Consider the following 19,024-nt stretch of genomic DNA (forward strand, 5'->3'; position numbering starts at 1 on the left):
CTAAATTACCTTACAAATGGAAATTAATTGGGCGGTGGAGGACCCAGAGAAGGAGGATGTATACGCAGAAGACATGGAGCCACACTAACCTTTCAAGACCCTATATTTCCATATGGAAGTGTAAACAACAATCCTGGACCTTGTGTTTAAGGGAAAATGACCCTGAGGTGCTTCTGGCAGAATGTGACCTATCCCCAAATAACTGCCTGTCTTATAAAGTTGCAATAATGTCCATGGGTCTGCAAAAGACAAAACTCTTGGAAAATATGTGCACAGTGCACCTGAGTTCATCATACACCTCAGCTGCAGCAAAACCATGCAGATTTCTAGGGTGCTGCAACCGTCGGACTCAGCACAGGCACTAGGATATGAGGGAAGTCAACACCACATTTCCTAGGTTGAATTACCTCTACTGATTTTTCTTGAGTTTAAATGTTTAGATTTTTAAATGTTTAGATATTTATATCTCTCCGAGGTTTAGGGTATAGCTGGTCTTCTGTATGTGCAGATCCACATCATCATATCCAACCAACCTTAGCTGTAAAATATCTAGAAACAATTCTATCTGTACTAAATAAATAGGTATATTTTTCATTGTTATTACTGCCTAACCTGTTAGATAGTGTTTGTATTCTACTGGGTATTATAGGTAATGCCCATATGGTTTAGAGCATGCAGGACAGCTTGTGAGGGCTACATGCAAATATTGCTCCATTTTCTATGACTGACATAACCACCCCTGGGTTTTGGTGCCTGTGGGGGTCCTGGAACACATCCAAGCCAGAAGTTAAAGGATTTCTGGTGATGCTGGCCCTCTGCAAAGGTTAGGTGATGTCTGGTCCAGGCTACAGCCTCACAGATAGGGTGTTTTGTGTCTCCAGCATCACACTGGTTATTGAAGAAATTTAGCCAAGGGAACAAACTCAGAATCCTCCTAGAGTGGCTAGGAAGGCCAGGAATGGGATAGGGTTTCAGTTTTACAAACTGATTGAAAGAGTGAAATTCCTTTGATTGGGGTGGGACCACGACCTGCTGGAATTTAAATTCTGGAAATGGACAGGAAGCCAAACTATCCTCGGATCCCTACCTGTCCACTTGCTATGAATACTCTATCAGCTGAAAAGAGATGCGGCTCCTTCCCTTAACTCCACCCCCTCCCATCCTCCCACCCCACAAGATCCAGTGGGCATTCAGCCTCCTCCCCCCTTCTTATGAGAGCACTGTCAGGGTGATTTTCACAGAAACCTGACAATCTACTGCTGTGCACAAGGGAGAACTGACCTGGGGGTCATGGTGGGGGTCACATCCATGGTTCCAAGAGCGCCTGCTCACATAGATGTGTGTGGGACTGCTCTCCCCAGGCTCTGCCCCCAACTCCATACTCAAGGCCATCAAGGCTGGCAGCATGGATAGGAGCCAGGTGGTGCACTCTGTCTGGCTGAGAAAATCACCCCCAGAGAAGAAGTGGCAACTCTGTGTGAGTATGGGTAGGTGTGGGTGCTGGGATAATCCATGGGGCTGACAGGCAGTAGGAGCAGACTGGGGTGCCTTCTCTATAGATTCTCCCCAGTTGGAAACTCAACCAATTTCAAAGTTTATTTTGAGGGCTTGGGAGAAAAAGGGTGGATTTCTGGGGGCCATAGATACCATGGAAGTTCATGCTGAGGATCAAGCAGGGAATGGCCCTACCCTACCCCTCCCTTGTGGTCACATTTAGTGGTTCACAACTGCTATTGACCAGCAGTGCTGACAGTGCCCTTTGTTTCTTCTAATTTAAAGCTGTAGTGAAAGGAAGGTGAGCAGCACCTTTCCACTCTTGTCCAGTGGCTCTTTCTTGCAATGTCTCATTCTTGCCTTGAGAAAGGCACCTTGCATGCTTGCTGCTGGTTTTTCTCCTCTGAACCTTCTGGATGAGACTTACTTCTATGCTACAACCATGAGTCTGAAGTTCCATTAAATTCTCCTCCCAGGGTAGATTTCAAAACTCCAACCTGCATATGCAGCTGAAATGTGATGCCTCTAGTGTCTCCCAGTGAGCACAGACTCACAACATCCAGAAACCTGAACCCCATACCTGCTCAGTAAATGGTGCCACCAGCAAGCCACTTGTCTGGTGAGAAATGTGGAAACCATTTTTGAGCTAATGTCACCCAGTAACCCTTGACTGACTCCCACCAGACTAAATACCCTGGCTATGCATGACCCACCCACCACCTTGAGGCTGAGCATTGCTTATTTCTGACAGTCACCTGGGAGCTCATCTCTGTACCAGGCTCTGTGCATTCACCTCTTATTAATTCAGTATTTTTCACCCTGCCAGCAGGACCATCTAGTTTTGTCCTGTAGCCTGAGCTCTTTCAAAGAAGCCCTGTCAGGATGCAGAAGGCCTTCAGTGCTGAGTGTTATGGGGCGCAACTTAAGAACAGACTGATCACCACTGAGAAGTCCAAATTTGAGAGTCTTTATTAAGCTGGCCAGCTGACTGTCTCACACAATGCCCCCAAAGAATGGCTATTGGGAGAACAGCTCTGACCACAGGGTTGTAGGGGTTCTTATACCAAAAATCACATTAATCATAAGTGTCTGTTGCTATGATTCAAAATTACACATTAACATCATGAGATCATCAACAGAGGGAGAAGTGGGTCAAAATGACCCTTACCTAGGTACAAACTAAAGAATGTTTACTAACATCCACACAATCACTGTTCATGTGGTACATTGTTTAGGAGCAATAGAAATAAAAATAGAGCAATTCTTCACTACATAGGAGTTGCCATTGTATATTATTAAACATGTCACACTAAGTAACTGATGATGGGCACAGAGGCGGGGTGTTCCCATGGGAGAAACTTATTTCCTACATAAAATGGAGTCTCAGAGCAAAATGGAGTTTGTTTAATCATTTCCCTTAGAGTCTGGCCTATAACATTCTCATGGAGCCAGATCTGTCAGCCCATCACACTGAGGGCCCCTCCTCTCTCCCTTTCTCTTCACCTCTGCCCCTTCCCAGCCCTGACACATTCTTCACCCCTGACATCCATGAAGCTGTCCTCTGTGTCTGTGAGCTGGTCATCTCACCAGTGTTGCTTCAGTGGATTCAGATGGTGTGTTATGGTTCAGATGTTTTCAGCATGAATCTCTGGGTATTTGTCCCAGCTGTTGTATGTCAACAGTTCATTTTCTCTTTAATATGTGGTATCATTGTCCATGATTGTACCAGCCTTTTGGTTTGACCATTTGCCCACTCATTTTAGTTCAGGAATTCACATGTCTAAGGACATTGAATTCAGGGTATGCCAGGCTAGCTCAGGCATAGGTAAGAGTCACAGAGTCAGGACCCAGACCCTGGTACTTGGGTAGAAGCAGGCTTGTGGCAAGCAGCCTGCAAACTCATTTATTGCAGGAAAAACCATACATTTTATAAGTTTCTTGCCCACTCACAATGTTCCACAGGGGATCAGACCTCCAGGCTCCTATACAGGTTTCCTTGGTAACACTAGGTCAACTTGGGGGCAGTTGTTTACATTCCTAGGTGGTCAGAGTGGAATGCTCCTCTCTGCAAGTTTACACACTTGAGATATTAACTGCTGCAAGCCAAGAACTAGGATTTCTTCCAAGAATTGAACTCCTTTCATGTGATTGCATCCTCATAGAACATGCCCCCTCAAGTCTTTTGGCATTTTCTTTAAGCTTTGTTTGTTTTATTTTATGTTGAATTTTGATAATACTTTACACACTTAAGATAGTAGTCCTATGCTCCAAGTGTGGTTTTCATTTTCTTTCTTTCTTTTTTATCATGGGGTTTCCTGGGGATTGAACACTGGGATCCTTTACAAATTGATCTACATCCCCAGTTCTTTATTTATTTATTTATTTATTTCATTTTATTTTTAAGATTGGGATCTCACTAATTTGCTGAGGCTGTCCTTGAATTAAGACTGAGGTGTTCTTCCTGCTTCAACCTCCCACATTTTTGGATGACAGGCATAGCCACCACAATGAGTTTGTATTTCCACTCAGCCTATAAATTGTCCTTTGTATATACTGAACCAGGGTCTTCACTGAGTAGATGTTTATAAGTGTATTAATCTTTCCTATTCTAGATTGCAATTTTTTGGCAAATTTGTGAATGCTTTGTTTAATCCTATGTCCCAAATATTTCCCCATTTATATAACTTTTGTTTTTTTAAGTGTTATGATTTGGGTCCAAAATATCCCCCGAAAAGCTCAGGTGTCAGTGTAGCAGTATTCAGAGGTAAGACAACTGAGTTACAAGGATTCATCAGTGAGTTAACTCATCTCTTCAGTGAGTTCATCTATGTAGTGTGGATTAATAATTTGTAGCAGGCTGATTATAGCTCTGTGGTATAGCATCTACCCAGCATGTGTGAGGCCTTGGGTTCCATCCCCTGTATTGGCAAAAAAAAAAAAAAAAGAAAGAAAAAAATATATATATAATGACTTACTGAGAGATGTAGAAAGTGACAAGCAGGTGGGATTTGACTGTAGGAATTGGATCCCAGGGTGCTGCCTGGGGGACTGTAAGTCCACTTACTCTCTGTCTGTCTCTCCTGCATTCTGGTTACCAAGAGCTGAGCAGCTTTCCTGTTACATGTCCATCCACCATGAGGTTTCTGCAGTGGAGTTGGCTGACCATGCTTTGATACCATAAATTTAAGTAATCCTGTGTTCCTCTGAGTTGCTCTTGTCAGGTGTTTTGTTCAGAGTTATGAGAAGCTCACAAATGCACTGCATCTTACAATGTTGTGTTTTCTTTCATTTCCATAGTCCACTTTAATTTTTGTGTAAGGTTTGAGACAGCTCATTTCCTTTATGGCAGTGGTCAATGACTGCTCTCTCTGTACCATTGTTGACAAGCCACCCTTCTTTCACTGAATTAGTCTCTTAGTTTTGTGCAAAGCCAATTGAAACATTTCTCTGGGTCTCTTTCTGGTGCTCTGTTCCAGTCTCTTGTCCCTGTGTCTCTTTCTCTGTCAGTCATCCCAGGTGGTCTTCATGAGTGTGGTCATGCCATGAGTCTGACAGTCTGGTGGACTAACTCTTCCGCTTATTCTTTGTTTTCAAGTTGTTTTAGATGTTATCTTTCTTCTGCCTTCCAATACAATGTTGATGGTAAATGTGTTTGCATCTAAAATGCCTAGTTGTGATTTGTTTTGCCAGAGGGGTGGGGAGCTATGAGTAATTGAACTCAGGGGCACTCGACTACTGAGCCACATCCACAACCCTATTTTGTATTTTATTTAAGGCAATCTCACTGCGTGGCTTAGCACCTCACTTTTGTTGAGTTGGCTATAAACTCTTGATCCTCCTGTCTCAGCCTCTAGAGCCACTTGGATTACAGGTGCACATCACTGTGTCCAGCTCTTCATGTGGTTTTGAGAGGAATGTCCTTGTTCCACGTGTCCCTGTGCTAAGTATTTTCCTACATCAGGTGGTGCTTTGGCTTTTGATTCAATAATCAAACAAGAGTCAAGAGACTCAAGGAGAGAAGAGCCTGTTATATCAACATACTTTTCTGTGTGCTGGGTGCTTTCTTCCTCCTTATATCACCTAGGCCCTCCTTTCACCATTCCTTTCTAGACAGAGACATTCTCTGGCCCTTCCACAGGGCAGGATTTCTGGTGTCAAGTCCATGGTTTGCCTTCACTGGAGAACATCTCCCTTACTCAGTCATTCTGAAGGGTATTTTCACGGATGGAAAATTATGAGAGCTCTTATCATTTTGCACATTAAAAATGTGTGCACTTTCCTCTGGCCTTCATCCTTGCAATGAAAATTTCAATGTCATTCAAAGGACTGGTAGTGTAGAAAACTTTGAGGTTTTGCTCTGAAGAGAAGTACCAAAACTGGGCCGTAGCTGGAGAGAACCACTACATCAAGTCAAGCCTCTGTTGTTTTTATCTATGATAGGAGAGGTTTGGTGCCATGAGCAGCCTGAAGGTTCCAAAATCAGGAGTATCATCTTAGTGAACTATGAAAAATTTTATAACATCTAGCATGGTGATCCAGAAATCCTGAAAGTTAAAGCAGGAGGATCACAAACTCCAGGAAAGTCTGTGCAACTTAGGGAACCTCATCTCAAAATACAGTTAAGGAGTAAAAACTTTGAAATAATGAGTGAATTTCTGACCTCTTCTTACTCTTCTGGTGGAGTTCAGGCCTGGAGGAAACGCTGGTTCATCCTGAAGAACAACCAGGAAGGGGATGACCGAGGTGTCCTGGAATACTGCAAGTATCACCAGTCCAAGAAGCCTTTGCGGATCATCTTCCTGAGCCTCTGTAAGCAGGTGCATGGCAATGCGGCCTTTCACAAGAAGGGGCTGCCATGTGACTTGGTGTGCATCTTCAGGACCAGTGATCACACCTTTTACCTGGTAGCAGAGACAAAGGAGGACAGGCATAAGTGGATGCAGAGCATCTGCAAGGTGTGCGGCTTCCATCAGGAATTTGAAAGCATAGATACACAGTCACCAGCCTTCTCTAGAGGCTTAAATACCCCTAAGGTTCCCTTTACAAGTAAAGCAGATGCGATATCATGGGGACCACTGGCCCTCACTGTGCTCAAATGGCAAAACAAGAAATGTGGGTCACAATGAAACAAAAGTTGTTTGATGACATATCCTCAGGCCCCTGGACCCCAATTCCATCTACCAGTGTGTCACCTTCTTCCTCCTTCAGCTCTCACACATGGTGACTATCTGCCTTTCTATGGGTCCTCTGCATGACCAGTGTGGCCAATCTTGCAGTTCTTTTAAGAGGCAAAGGGGGATTAGAAAAATATAGACTCACAAACACAGATTTTGAAGATAAACCTGCAATCAAGTGGAGCTCTGTTCTCTGGTGCAGATGCAGATCTAAAGAGTTATGCCAGCAATCTTCATTTATATATGTCTTATCAGGTGAAAGACTTTGCAAACTTTATTCTTTGTATTCAGGAAAGTTACAGAAACTAGGACATCTATATAGCTTTTCTGGAGTTTCAATCCACAGTTGCAAAGTGCAATGTTAGGAGTTTTGTGCAGCTCTCAGGAAAGTATATTGCTAAAGTTACTGTAAGGGGGGGCCAAGAATAGGAGAAGTGAAACTGTAAAACATTGTGGTTACTCTATCATAAGATGTCTTTAGTCCCAGGAGCTTATGTGCTGAGATCAAGGTCATAGCTGATAGGACTGTTGCCCAGAGCCTCCTATGCAGGGAATTGCCACAGTAGCTAAGCATCCTGTGCCTTGCACACGCAACATTCACAGGCACCAGCATGCCATAGCCATGAGGTCATCAGGACACCCTGTCTCACTCACTGCTTCGACCCGTCCTCTGTCACTGCTCTCCACAGTCCCTTCTATCCAGCCTCTGCAATAAGGCTTTGCCCTTAGTTCTGTGTGATTATTGTTGATGTAGAATCCAGGATTCCTCGCACAGCACCCTGGGAGAAGATAGGTGAAGGGGATCAGAAATTTATCATTGGGTTTGATAGTAGGTTTCATTTTGGAATGTCAACCACTCTTGACTTATGATGACATCAGTAAATCTGTGGGAAAGTACTCACAACGGAATTTTGCACTTTGAAATGGTAGCATTGAACTCGGACAACTGGGAGCATCGTAAAGGAGGCCGCTCGGCACAGCGCTGGAACTCGGAGCAACCACTGGGGCTCCGGCGGCTGCCCAGGGGAAGAGTGGCGAGAACAGCTGTGTGGACTCAGGACACCGGGGCCTGCCCTGAGGAGGAGGAGGAGGAGCGTGGCCACTTGGATTCGGAGTGACTGCACCCAGAGCTACGGCGGTTGCCAGAGGAGAAGCTGCGCGGCGAGCTGTTTGGACTCAGAAGGACTGCTTCTGAACACCGGGGCCTGCCCTGAGGACGAGGAGGAGGAAGAGGAGTGCAGCCGCTTGGATTTGGGGTGACTACACCAGAGCTACAGGCGGTTGCCAGAGAAGGGGCTGCGTGACGAGCTGTTTGGACTCAGACCACTTCTGAACCCTGGGGCCTGCCCGGAGGAGTAGGAGGAGGAGGAGGAGGAGCGAGGCGGGTCGTTTGGACTCGCAGTAACTGCATTAGCGCTCCAAGCGGCTGCTCAGAGGAGAAGGCGAGTGGTGAGTTGTTTGGACTTAAAGTGACAGCTCCTGAACACAGGGGGGCTGCCTGGAGGAGAAGCGTGGTGGGATACTTGGTCTTGAGTGGCTGCACCAGAGCTCCGGGCAGTTGCCCAGAGGACCCGTGCAGCAGGTCACGTGGATTCAGAGCCACTCAGAGTGACCGCTCCTGAACACCCGGGGGGTTATCTGGAGAAGGAGGAGGAACGGGGAGGGTCACTTCGACTCGGAGTGATTGATTGCCCAGGGCTATGGGTGGTTGGTGGAGGTGGAGGCACCCAGTGAGTTTCTTGGACACCTAGTGACCGCACCAGAATACTGGGCGGCTGTCTGGAGGAAGAGGCATGTGGCGGGTCTCTGGGATTCAGAGCGATTGTACAGGGCCCCAGGTGGCTGCTCAGAGGAGGGGCCGCATAGCCAGGCGATTAGGTGCAGAGCAGGGTCCCAGGATCTAGGAGGCTTCTTGGTGGAAGAGCCGCACAGAGACAGGCTTAGGGTGGAGCGAAGGTTCCAGGCCTGCGGGCAGATTCAGAAGGAAGGGCAGCCTAAGGAGAGTCATCTGCAAAGGGTGAGGCTCCCAGGCCCAGGAGGTAGGGCCGGGCCCCTGGGAACTTTGCAGAGGAAGGCAGCCCAGCCCAGGCGGTAGCTGTAAATTGAGGGGAACCTCTAGGAGGGAACTGACCAGCGAGACCTCCCCACCGGGTGAGTCTTCCCTGCCGGGTGAGGTTTCCCCACAAGAATGGTAAAACCAGAGACTCAGGCCCAAACAGGCCTTGCCTCAGCCCGCAGCCTAGGTCCCCTTTGGATGACCATTGGTCAACAAGTGGAGGCACCTCTGCCCACTAGCAGGGATTATACCCCACCTGAAGGCCACCACTCCTAGAGAGGCAGCTTCCTTGTGGAGCACCGCATTATCAACTTCCTCCAAGACTTCAGCCTACTGAAGGCTAAGGGGGGATATATATAGAAATCTTCAGGGACATTGTAAGTCAATAGAGGAAATCTGCAATATCTCAGCGGTCCTCTGATACCTGAACAATATGAGAAAACAAGGGAAGAAAATGTCTCAAACAAATCTAGATGTTACATCAATAAAACCCAATGACAGCATGGCAGAAGAAATGACAGAAAAGGAGTTCAGAATGTACATAATTAAAATGATCAGAGAAGCAAACGATGAGATGAAAGAGCAAATGCACGCACTGAATGATGAGATGAAAGAGCAAATGCAAGCATTGATTGATCGCACCAATCGACAGTAAAAGAGCAAATACAGGAAGCAAAAGATCATTTCAATAAAGAGTTAGAGATATTGAAAAAAAAACAAACAAAAATCCTTGACATGAAGGAAACAATAAACCAAATTAAGAACTCCATAGAAAGCATATCCAATAGGATAGAACACCTGAAGACAGAACCTCAGACATTGAAGACAAATATTTAACCTTGAAAACAAAGTTGAACAAACAGAGAAGATGGTAAGAAATCATGAACAGAATCTACAAGAACTATGGGATATCATGAAAAGGCCAATTTAAGAATTATTGGGATTGAGGAGGCCTAGAGAAACAAGCCAAAGGAATGAACAATTTATTCAATGAAATAATATCAGAAAATTTCCCAAATCTGAAGAATGAAATGGAAAATCAAGTTCAAGAGGCTTATAGGACTCCAATACACAAATTTACAACAGACCCACACCAAGGCACATTATAATGAAAATACCGAACATACAAATAAAGACAGAATTTTAAAGGCTGTGAGAGAAAGAACCAAATTACATTCAGGGGGAAACCAATACGGATATCAGCAGATTTTTCAATCCAGACCCTAAAAGCTAGAAGGGCCTGGAACAACATTTTCAAGCCCTGAAAGAAAATGGATGCCAACCAAGAATCTTATACCCAGCAAAACTTACCTTCAAATTTGACGATGAAATAAAATCCTTCCATGATAAACAAAAGCTAAAAGAAATTACAAAAAGAAAGCCAGCATTACAGAACATTCTCAGCAAAATATTCCATGAGGAAGAGATGAAAACAAAGAAGCAAATCAGCAAAGGGAGGAATTATACTAAGGAATTGTCAAATAAAGGAGGAACCAAGTTGTGTCAACAAATAAATAAATAAAATTTAAAAAATGAACCAAATGACCGGGAAACCAAATCATATCTCTATAATAACCCTGAATGTTAATGGCCTGAATTCATCAATCAAAGACATAGACTGGCAGATTGGATTAAAAAGAAAGATCCAACAATATGTTGCCTGCAAGAGACTCACCTCATAGAAAAAGATACCCATAGACTAAAGGTGAAAGGATGGGGAAAAACATACCATGCACATGGACTCAGCAAAAAAGCTGGAGTATCCATCTTCATTTCGATAATGTGGACTTCAAGCCAAAGTTAGTCAGAAGGGATAAAGAAGTTCATTTCATACTGCTTAAGAGAAGCATAAATCAGCAAGATATAACAATCATAAACATCTATGCCCCAAACAGTGGCTCATCCATGTATGTCAAACAAATCCTTCTCAATTTCAGAAACCAAATAGACCATAACACAATAATACTAGGTGATTTTAACACGCCTCTCTCACCACTGGACAGATCTTCCAGACAAAAATTGAACAAAGAAACCATAGATCTCAATAACACAATCAATAATTTAGAATTAACGGACATTTATAGAATATACCATCCAACCAAGAGCGAATACACTTTCTTCTCAGCAGCACATGGATCCTTCTCTAAAATAGACCATATATTATGCCACAAAGCTAATGTTAGCAAATACAAGAAGATAGAGACACTACCATGTATTCTATCAGATCATAATGGATTGAAATTAGAAATAAATGAAAGAGTAAAACACAGAAACTATTCCAACATCTGGAGATTAAACAATATGCTATTATATGATGAATGGATAACAAAAGATATTAGGAAGGAAATTAAAAAATTCTTAGAGGTAAATGAGAACAAAGAAACAACATATCAAAATCTCTGGGACACTATGAAAGCAGTATTTAGAGGGAAATTTATTTCATGGAGCGCTTTTAATAAAAGAAGTAAAACTCAACAAATAAACGACCTAACACTACAGCTCAAAGCCCTAGAAAAAGAAGAACAGAACAGCACCAAAAGTAGTAGAAGACAGGAAATAGTTAAACTCAGAGCTGAAATCAATGAAATTGAAACAAAAGAAACAATACAAAAAATTGACAAAATAAATAGTTGGTTCTTCGAAAAAATAAGCAAAATTGATAAACCTTTAGCCACACTAACAAAGAGAAGACGAGAGAAAACCCAAATCACTAAAATTCGGAATGAACAAGGAACTATCACAACAGACAGGATTGAAATACAAAACATAATTAGAAGCTATTTTGAAAATCTATACTCCAACAAAATAGAAAATTTCGAAGACATCAACAGGTTTCGAGAGACATATGAATTACCTAAACTGAACGAGAAGGACATAAACAATTTAAATAGACCAATTTCAAGTATTGAAATAGAAGAAGTCATCAAAAGCCTACCAACAAAGAAAAGTCCGGGACCAGATGGGTTCTCAGCCGAGTTCTACAAAACCTTTAAAGAAGAGCTCATTCCAATACTTCTCAAAGTATTCCATAAAATAGAAGAGGAGGGAACCCTCCCAAACTCATTCTATGAAGCCAATATCACCCTGATACCTAAACCAGACAGAGACTCATCAAGGAAAGAAAATTTCAGACCAATATCCTTAATGAACATCGATGCAAAAATTCTCAACAAAATTTTAGCAAATCGCATACAAAAACATATTAAAAAGATAGTGCACCATGATCAAGTTGGTTTCATCCCAGGGATGCAAGGTTGGTTCAACATCAGGAAATCAATGAACGTAATTCACCATATTAATAGACTTAAAGTCAAGAATCACATGATTATTTCAATAGATGCAGAAAAAGCATTTGATAAAATACAGCACCCCTTCATGCTCAAAACACTAGAAAAAATAGGGATAGTGGGAACATTCCTTAACATTGTAAAGGCCATTTATGCTAAGCCCATGGCTAATATCATTCTAAATGATGAAAAAACTGAAAGCATTCCCCTAAAAACTGGAACAAGGCAGGGATGCCCTCTTTCACCACTTCTATTCAACATCGTTCTTGAGACTCTGGCCAGAGCAATTAGACAAACCAAAGAAATTAAAGGGATACGAATTGGGAAAGAAGAACTCAAACTATCCCTGTTCGCTGATGACATGATTATATATTTAGAGGAACCTGGAAATTCCACCAGAAAACTCTTAGAACTCATAAGTAAATTCAGTAAAGTAGCAGGTTACAAGATCAATGCCCATAAATCCAATGCATTTTTATACATAAGTGATGAATCTTCAGAAAGAGAAATTAGGAAAACTACCCCATTCACAATAGCCTCGAAAAAAATAAAATACTTGGGAATCAATCTCACAAAAGAGGTAAAAGACCTCTACAATGAGAACTATACAACACTAAAGAAAGGAATTAAAGAACACCTTAGAAGATGGAAAGATCTTCCATGTTCTTGGATAGGAAGAATTAATATTGTCAAAATGGCCATACTACCTAAAGTGCTATACAAATTCAATGCAATTCCAATTAAAATCCCAATGACGTACCTTACAGAAATAGAGCAAGCAATTATGAAATTCATCTGGAAGAATAAGAAACCCAGAATAGCTAAAGCAATCCTTAGCAGGAAGAGTGATACAGGGGGTATTGCAATATCAGATCTTCAACTCTACTACAAAGCAATAGTAACAAAAACGGCATGGTATTGGTACCAAAATACAAAGGTAGATCAATGGTACAGAATAGAGGACACGGACACAAACCCAAATAAATACAATTTTCTCATACTAGACAAAGGGGCCAAAAATATGCAATGGAGAAAAGATAGCCTCTTCAACAAATGGTGCTGGGAGAATTGGAAATCCATATGCAACAGAATGAAACTAAACCCATATCTCTCACCATGCACGAAACTAAACTCAAAATGGATTAAGGACCTCGGAATCAGACCAGAGACCCTGCAGATTATAGAAGAAAAAGTAGGTCCAAATCTTCACCTTGTTGGTCTAGGATCAGACTTCCTTAACAGGACTCCCATAGCACAAGAAATAAAAGCTAGAATCAACCACTGGGATAGATTCAAACTAAAAAGCTTTCTCTCAGCAAAGGAAACTATCAGCAATGCGAAGAAAGAGCCTACAGAATGGGAGAATATCTTTGCCAATCATACTTCAGATAGAGCACTAATCTCCAGAATCTATAAAGATCTCAAAAAACTTTACTCCAAGAATTCAAATAATCCAGTCGACAAATGGGCTAAGGAAATGAATAGACACTTCACAGAAGAAGATCTACAAGCAATCAACAAACATATGGAAAAATGTTCAACATCTCTAGTAATAAGAGAAATGCAAATCAAAACCACCCTAAGATTCCATCTCACCCCAATTAGAATGGCGATTATCAAGAATACGAGCAACAACAGGTGTTGGTGAGGATGTGGGGAGAAACGTACACTCATACATTGCTGGTGGGGCTGCAAATTAGTGCAGCCACTCTGGAAAGCAGTGTGGAGATTTCTTAGAAAACTTGGAATGGACCCGCCATTTGACCCAGCTATCCCACTCCTTGGCCTATACCCAAAGGACTTAAAATCAGCATACTACAGAGATACAGCCACATCAATGTTCATAGCTGCTCAATTCACAATAGCCAGACTGTGGAACCAACCTAGATGCCCTTCAATTGATGAGTGGATAAAGAAACTGTGGTATATATATACAATGGAATATTACTCAGCCATAAAGAATGATAAAATTATGGCATTTGCAGGCAAATGGATGAAATTGGAGAATATCATGCTAAGTGAGATAAGCCAATCTCAAAAAGCCAAAGGACGAATGATATCGCTAATAAGTGGAGGATGACACATAATGGGGGGGAGGGAAGGGTTAAAGTTAGGGTTGGGGAGGGCAAGTATGGAGGAAGGAAGTACTGTAGAGAGGGTAAAGAGGGGTGGGAGGGGTGGGGGGAAGGGAAAAAATAACAGAATGAATCAAACAACATTACTCTATGTAAATTTATGATTACACAAATGGTATGCCTTTACGCCATGTACAAACAGAGAAACAACATGTATCCTATTTGTTTACAATAAAAAAAAATAGGAAAAAAAAAAGAAATGGTAGCATTGATGGAATGTGAATAACATGTCAAGATTTTTTTAAAAATAATTTTCTCAGGTTACAACTGATGGCAACCCAGGTGCAAGTCCCCTTGACTTGGGAGCAGCCATGTGGGTTTGTGCCCTGTGCCGCTGCATAGGTCCAGAATGCTACTGCACTCATACCAGCACTTGGTGCTGTTGTCCTGAGGTCCTGTAAGTTTTCAGCAGTGGGTACTGTTTTTTCAGGTTACAGCAGGCCCTGGAAATTATGTGGCCAGCTGGGCCTGGGGTGAAAAGCTGCTGTGGAGATTTTTTTTTGCCTTCCTGGGGGAAGGATAATGAGCCCATTTCCTCTCATTCTTCATGAAGAGTAGCTCATATTTTCAAAGCAACGTTTAATTTGTTTTGTGTGCTGTCTCTGGTTTGAAATTCCTTGATTTTCCATCATGTCTTTACACCCTATTGTATCTGATGAGTCTGCAGATGTGTTCAGCTGACTCCAGGGCACAGGGCTCCTAACCTTGTGTGTGGATAGGTGCCAACCAGTCATGGGGAGTTCATCACCAGGCCAGAGACACTGACTTCAGCACAGAGAGCTAAGTGAGGGGAGGTTTATTAAATGATCAGGAAGATTGTTAGTGTAACGATTGAGTAGTTGGTCAATATTTTGTCTTCTAAATTGTTTGTTCCATTGGACTCTTGGCTTCCTGTTCATGAGGGTATATTCTCTTAGCTTATAGGAGGTTCAGTTACTAGGTGGAAGTCATTAGTTGCATGTGAGAGGTTCAGTACTGTGAGATCTTTCTGAAGAGGACAGGTGGTTTGTCTTCCTTCTCGGTCTCCACTCTCTAGAGTTTTGAGTTAGCAACTTTCTTATAAAGTGTATTGTGGCTACAAAACTATCCACAGGAGCTTAGCTTAGTCATCAGTGAGGGTTTCCAGCTGAGCTGGGGCTGTGAGGAAGCAAGGAGTCAGCATCTGACCACTATTCATGAAAGAGCTTGTTGTTAATTGCTCTGTGAAGTATTTCTGTTTTTCTAGTAAGGAAATGGAATTTATTTCCTGCCTTACACTGAAACTTTGCAGAACTGAAGATCTTTCTGTTGACCTGCACTGTGTAGGCATTCCATTTTCATTGCATAAAACTCCCCTGAGGCAAAACGTTTCCCTTGCTGTGCCTGTCAAGAGCTTTCCATCTTTGTTCTGGATCCACCCCTTTTGTAGGTAAGGAGATGTCTGCATTCACACCTGCCATCCATACCAACAGAAGGATGTGACAACATCTGTGACTTGACCATCTCCCTGAAAGCATAGACCTAGTATAAATCCCACTAACAAGCACCTCTTAAAACTAGACAGGAATGACCCAAAGTCACATAACTGATTGACAGTGGGACTCTGTCTCAGTCAGGCCTGGTTTTAAGTTATGATACCTAGCCTCTTTTCCCTTGACATTTGTCAGATGCCTCTGACCCTTTGGACTGAGAGCTCCTCCTCACCGACACATATGGATTAGTGTATTGTGGTGAACCTGACAAAGTCCACATCACCTCCCAGATGATGTGAGCAAGTCTTTGCAAAGGCTCTGATCCCTTCAGTTAAATGGATCAAATGCTTTTTTCCTTTCTCCCAGTGATTCATTTGTGCATTATAGATACTTCAGAGAGCTAAAGTTACTATTCCTGAAAAATGGTTCAGTGGAGGATGAGACCCTGAATCCATCAATCCCATGAGAACCTACTGTGGAACTCATAGGTGGAGACCTGCTCCCAGCAATCCTGATAGATCCATCCTACTGGGCTCTCAGCAGATACACCCTGTTATTTTTCATTTTTTTAAGTGATTCATAGAGACCTATCACAAGACTTCTGTCTTGTTTCAGCTGGTAGGTGTTTTGTGGCATAGGGAGACTTTCTCCTTTACACAGATTTTGTCTTTCTTTTTCTGCATTTGCTCTCCAGGTACAATAGAGGCTGACCTGAACTTCTGGGTTCCAATCCTCCTCTCACCTCAGCCTCTCCAGTGCTGAGACAAGAACGTGTGCCTCCACACCCAGCTGTCTCTCTTTTTAACACTTCTGGCAACCCCTTGACTTTTCCTTCAGCCACTTTCCAATTCTTCACATAATCCACATAGATATACCCAGGATAAAGCCTGCAGCATCACAACCAGACTAGGAGGGACACAGTTTGAATATTGACTTCAGGTTGCAGAAAACAACTTCCTCACAGAAAGCTCTTCTCTGCAGGGACACAGGGATGATGTTCACAGAGAAGGAGCAGTTCCAGAACAAACAAGATTCAGTATGACATGCAGGGTTTGTTTCTGGGGTTTGTTTTTTGATGGGAGCTTTGCTGTGCCTGAGGGACTTGCAGGGGCAGGAAGGAGGAATCCAGGCCACATACACAGCAGGGCACATTCCATGTTCTGCCTAATGAGGCTGAATCAAAAACCTGAAATCAGGATGGGGGTCCCTTACTTTCCAAGGGCTGACAATGCACCACAGGGAGCCACACTTCCTGGGGCTAGTCCAGAGTGGCAAGTAATAGATGAACTACCCTGCTTGCAAGGAAGGCAGGAGAGCAGGGTTGTGTCAGGAGGGAAGTCACTCCTGGGTGTGACCTTGATGCATAATATACATCCTTCCTCTGATGATACCTTTCAGGATGAGGCCACTTTCCCACCTCTCCTTACATTTTATCAACAGGCTTCCTGAGAAACATTTCCGCAGCCAGTCAGAAGCCCTGCTCCTCCAGAGCTGAACTAACCACTCATGTCTGCAGCACCTCCAACAATGAAGATGCCCCACCCTGCCACACCACAGTCAGCCTGCACTGCTGACAGGCAAGTCCCCTGAGTGGGAGGAGGCACAGCCCACCTGGTCCTCCAGAGCACGACAGCAGCACCTCTACCTGTGCCCCCATTTGGACCAGTGCTTGAGCCATGGATTAGAGAGTGCGAGATAGGGATGAGAATGGCCATGTGACCACACTTGGTCAAGGGATCCTGTGTCCCTGCTTTAGAGCTGTAAGACGGGTCAAGCATTGTTCCATGGCCACACTGGACCAGAGGCTCCTATGCCCTATTTTTAGAGCTTTAATTTGGGTGAAGCTTTGTTCCATGACAGCACAAGGCCAGGGTTAACTCTCCCCTACTTTAGAGCTATAAGATGGGACAAGTATGTTACCATGATGACACCGGGGCAGGAGCTCCCATGCCCTCACTTTGAAGCTATAAGTTGGGACAAGTATATACTTCTGCTGGGTAGGGGAAAATGACCACAGTGAGCTAACAGGATTATTACAGGCTTGGGGAAATGCTGGGGTGTTTGAAAGACTGATCAACCTGAGCATGCAGTCACTGTGATTGGCTTGTTGAAATCAGCTGGGGTGCATGGCAGACTAACCCAGATGAGCAAGCAGGCAGTGTGATGGGTGTGAGGGACCTGGGTTGCTCATATGGAAGACTGACTCACAGTGAATAAGATATCAGTATGAGGGGAGTGTGGGCATCTGCTGGTGTTCAGGGAAGACTGACCCTGCTGAACAAGCAGGCAGGGTGAAGGGAGTGAGTACATCTGCTGGGGTGTAGGAGAGACTTACCCAGAGGGAGCAAGGAGGCAATGTGAGGGCTGTGTGGACACCTGGAAGGGTGTAGGGAAGAATGACAAAACTCAGTAAGCAGACTGTGTGAGGAACAAGGATAAACCTGCTGGGCTGCAGGGAAGGCTGACCCAACTGAGTAAGTAGGCATTGTGAGGACATGTTGGGTGCAAGAAGAGTTACCCACAGTGAGCAAGTAGGCACTGTGATGGACATGCCAAATACTAGTGAGGTACAGGGAATACTGCCTTTCACTTAGCAAGCAGGCAGTGTGAGGGGCATGGGGAATCCCACTGGGGTGCATGGAAAAGTCACTCACATTGGCAAGCAAGTTGTTTGAGGAGGATGAGGAAACCTGCTGCGGTACACCAAAGGCTGTCTCACAGTGAGCAAACAGGCACTATGAGAGGCCTGTGCAAACTTGTTTGGGGCTGGGAAGACTTGACAGCCATTGTACAAGCTGGTAGTGTGTGACCGAAGACTGTTCATCAGTTTGAGGGACATGTGGACAAATGGTGGGTAGCAGGCTAGTCTGAAGGCTAGTCTGATAGAGTTGAATAAGTAGGAAGTGTGAGAGACCTGTGTAATCCTACTCTGGTTCAGGAAAACTGACACAGTTGAGAAAGCAGGAAGTGTGAGACATTTGCAGAAACCTGTTGAGGTGAAGGTAAGACACCCAGATGAGCAAGCCTGCAGTGTGATGGATGTGCAAGGAAGACTGATCCACAGAAAGCAATCACATTTTCTGATGTGTGGGGAAGAGTGAACCACAGTGAGCAAGCAGGAAGTATTGTGGGAACCTTAGTGTGCAGGAAGTCTGACACAAATGATCAAAGCTCCCTTGGGTGAGTAGGACAGAGTTAAACAATATTGAGTGTCCACATAGCAGAGGCACTCGACTCTAGTTCAGGAACAAACTCCAGCATGTTTTTAAAAGCAGGTTGGCAATAATATCCCAGGGTAAGAGTAAGTCACAGCTGAAAAATGCAGGTGCTTATGCTCTGCATGCTCCTTCCAAACAGTGGGCTGTTTGGGGCTTTGACAAACCCACCATGCTCACTGGACTCAGTCCTGCATTGCCCTCCATTCTCT

The 19,024-nt window shown here is 43.6% G+C and overlaps 1 protein-coding gene across 1 annotated transcript; it reads left to right on the forward strand.

The window, feature by feature from the left end:
• The first annotated feature begins 1,307 nt into the window (after nucleotides 1-1,307).
• LOC306665625 (GRB2-associated-binding protein 4-like) lies at nucleotides 1,308-18,038 on the forward strand. Its single transcript, XM_079147306.1, has 3 exons — nucleotides 1,308-1,477; nucleotides 6,183-6,303; nucleotides 17,038-18,038. Exons 1-3 carry the CDS (start codon nucleotides 1,337-1,339, stop codon nucleotides 17,169-17,171), a joined length of 396 nt encoding a protein of 131 aa, XP_079003432.1. The 5' UTR covers nucleotides 1,308-1,336; the 3' UTR covers nucleotides 17,172-18,038.
• Nucleotides 18,039-19,024: the final 986 nt, after the last annotated feature.

The sequence above is a fragment of the Sciurus vulgaris genome (genome assembly GCF_902686455.1).
Source record: "Sciurus vulgaris genome assembly, chromosome: 7".
Classification (NCBI taxonomy): domain Eukaryota; kingdom Metazoa; phylum Chordata; class Mammalia; order Rodentia; family Sciuridae; genus Sciurus; species Sciurus vulgaris.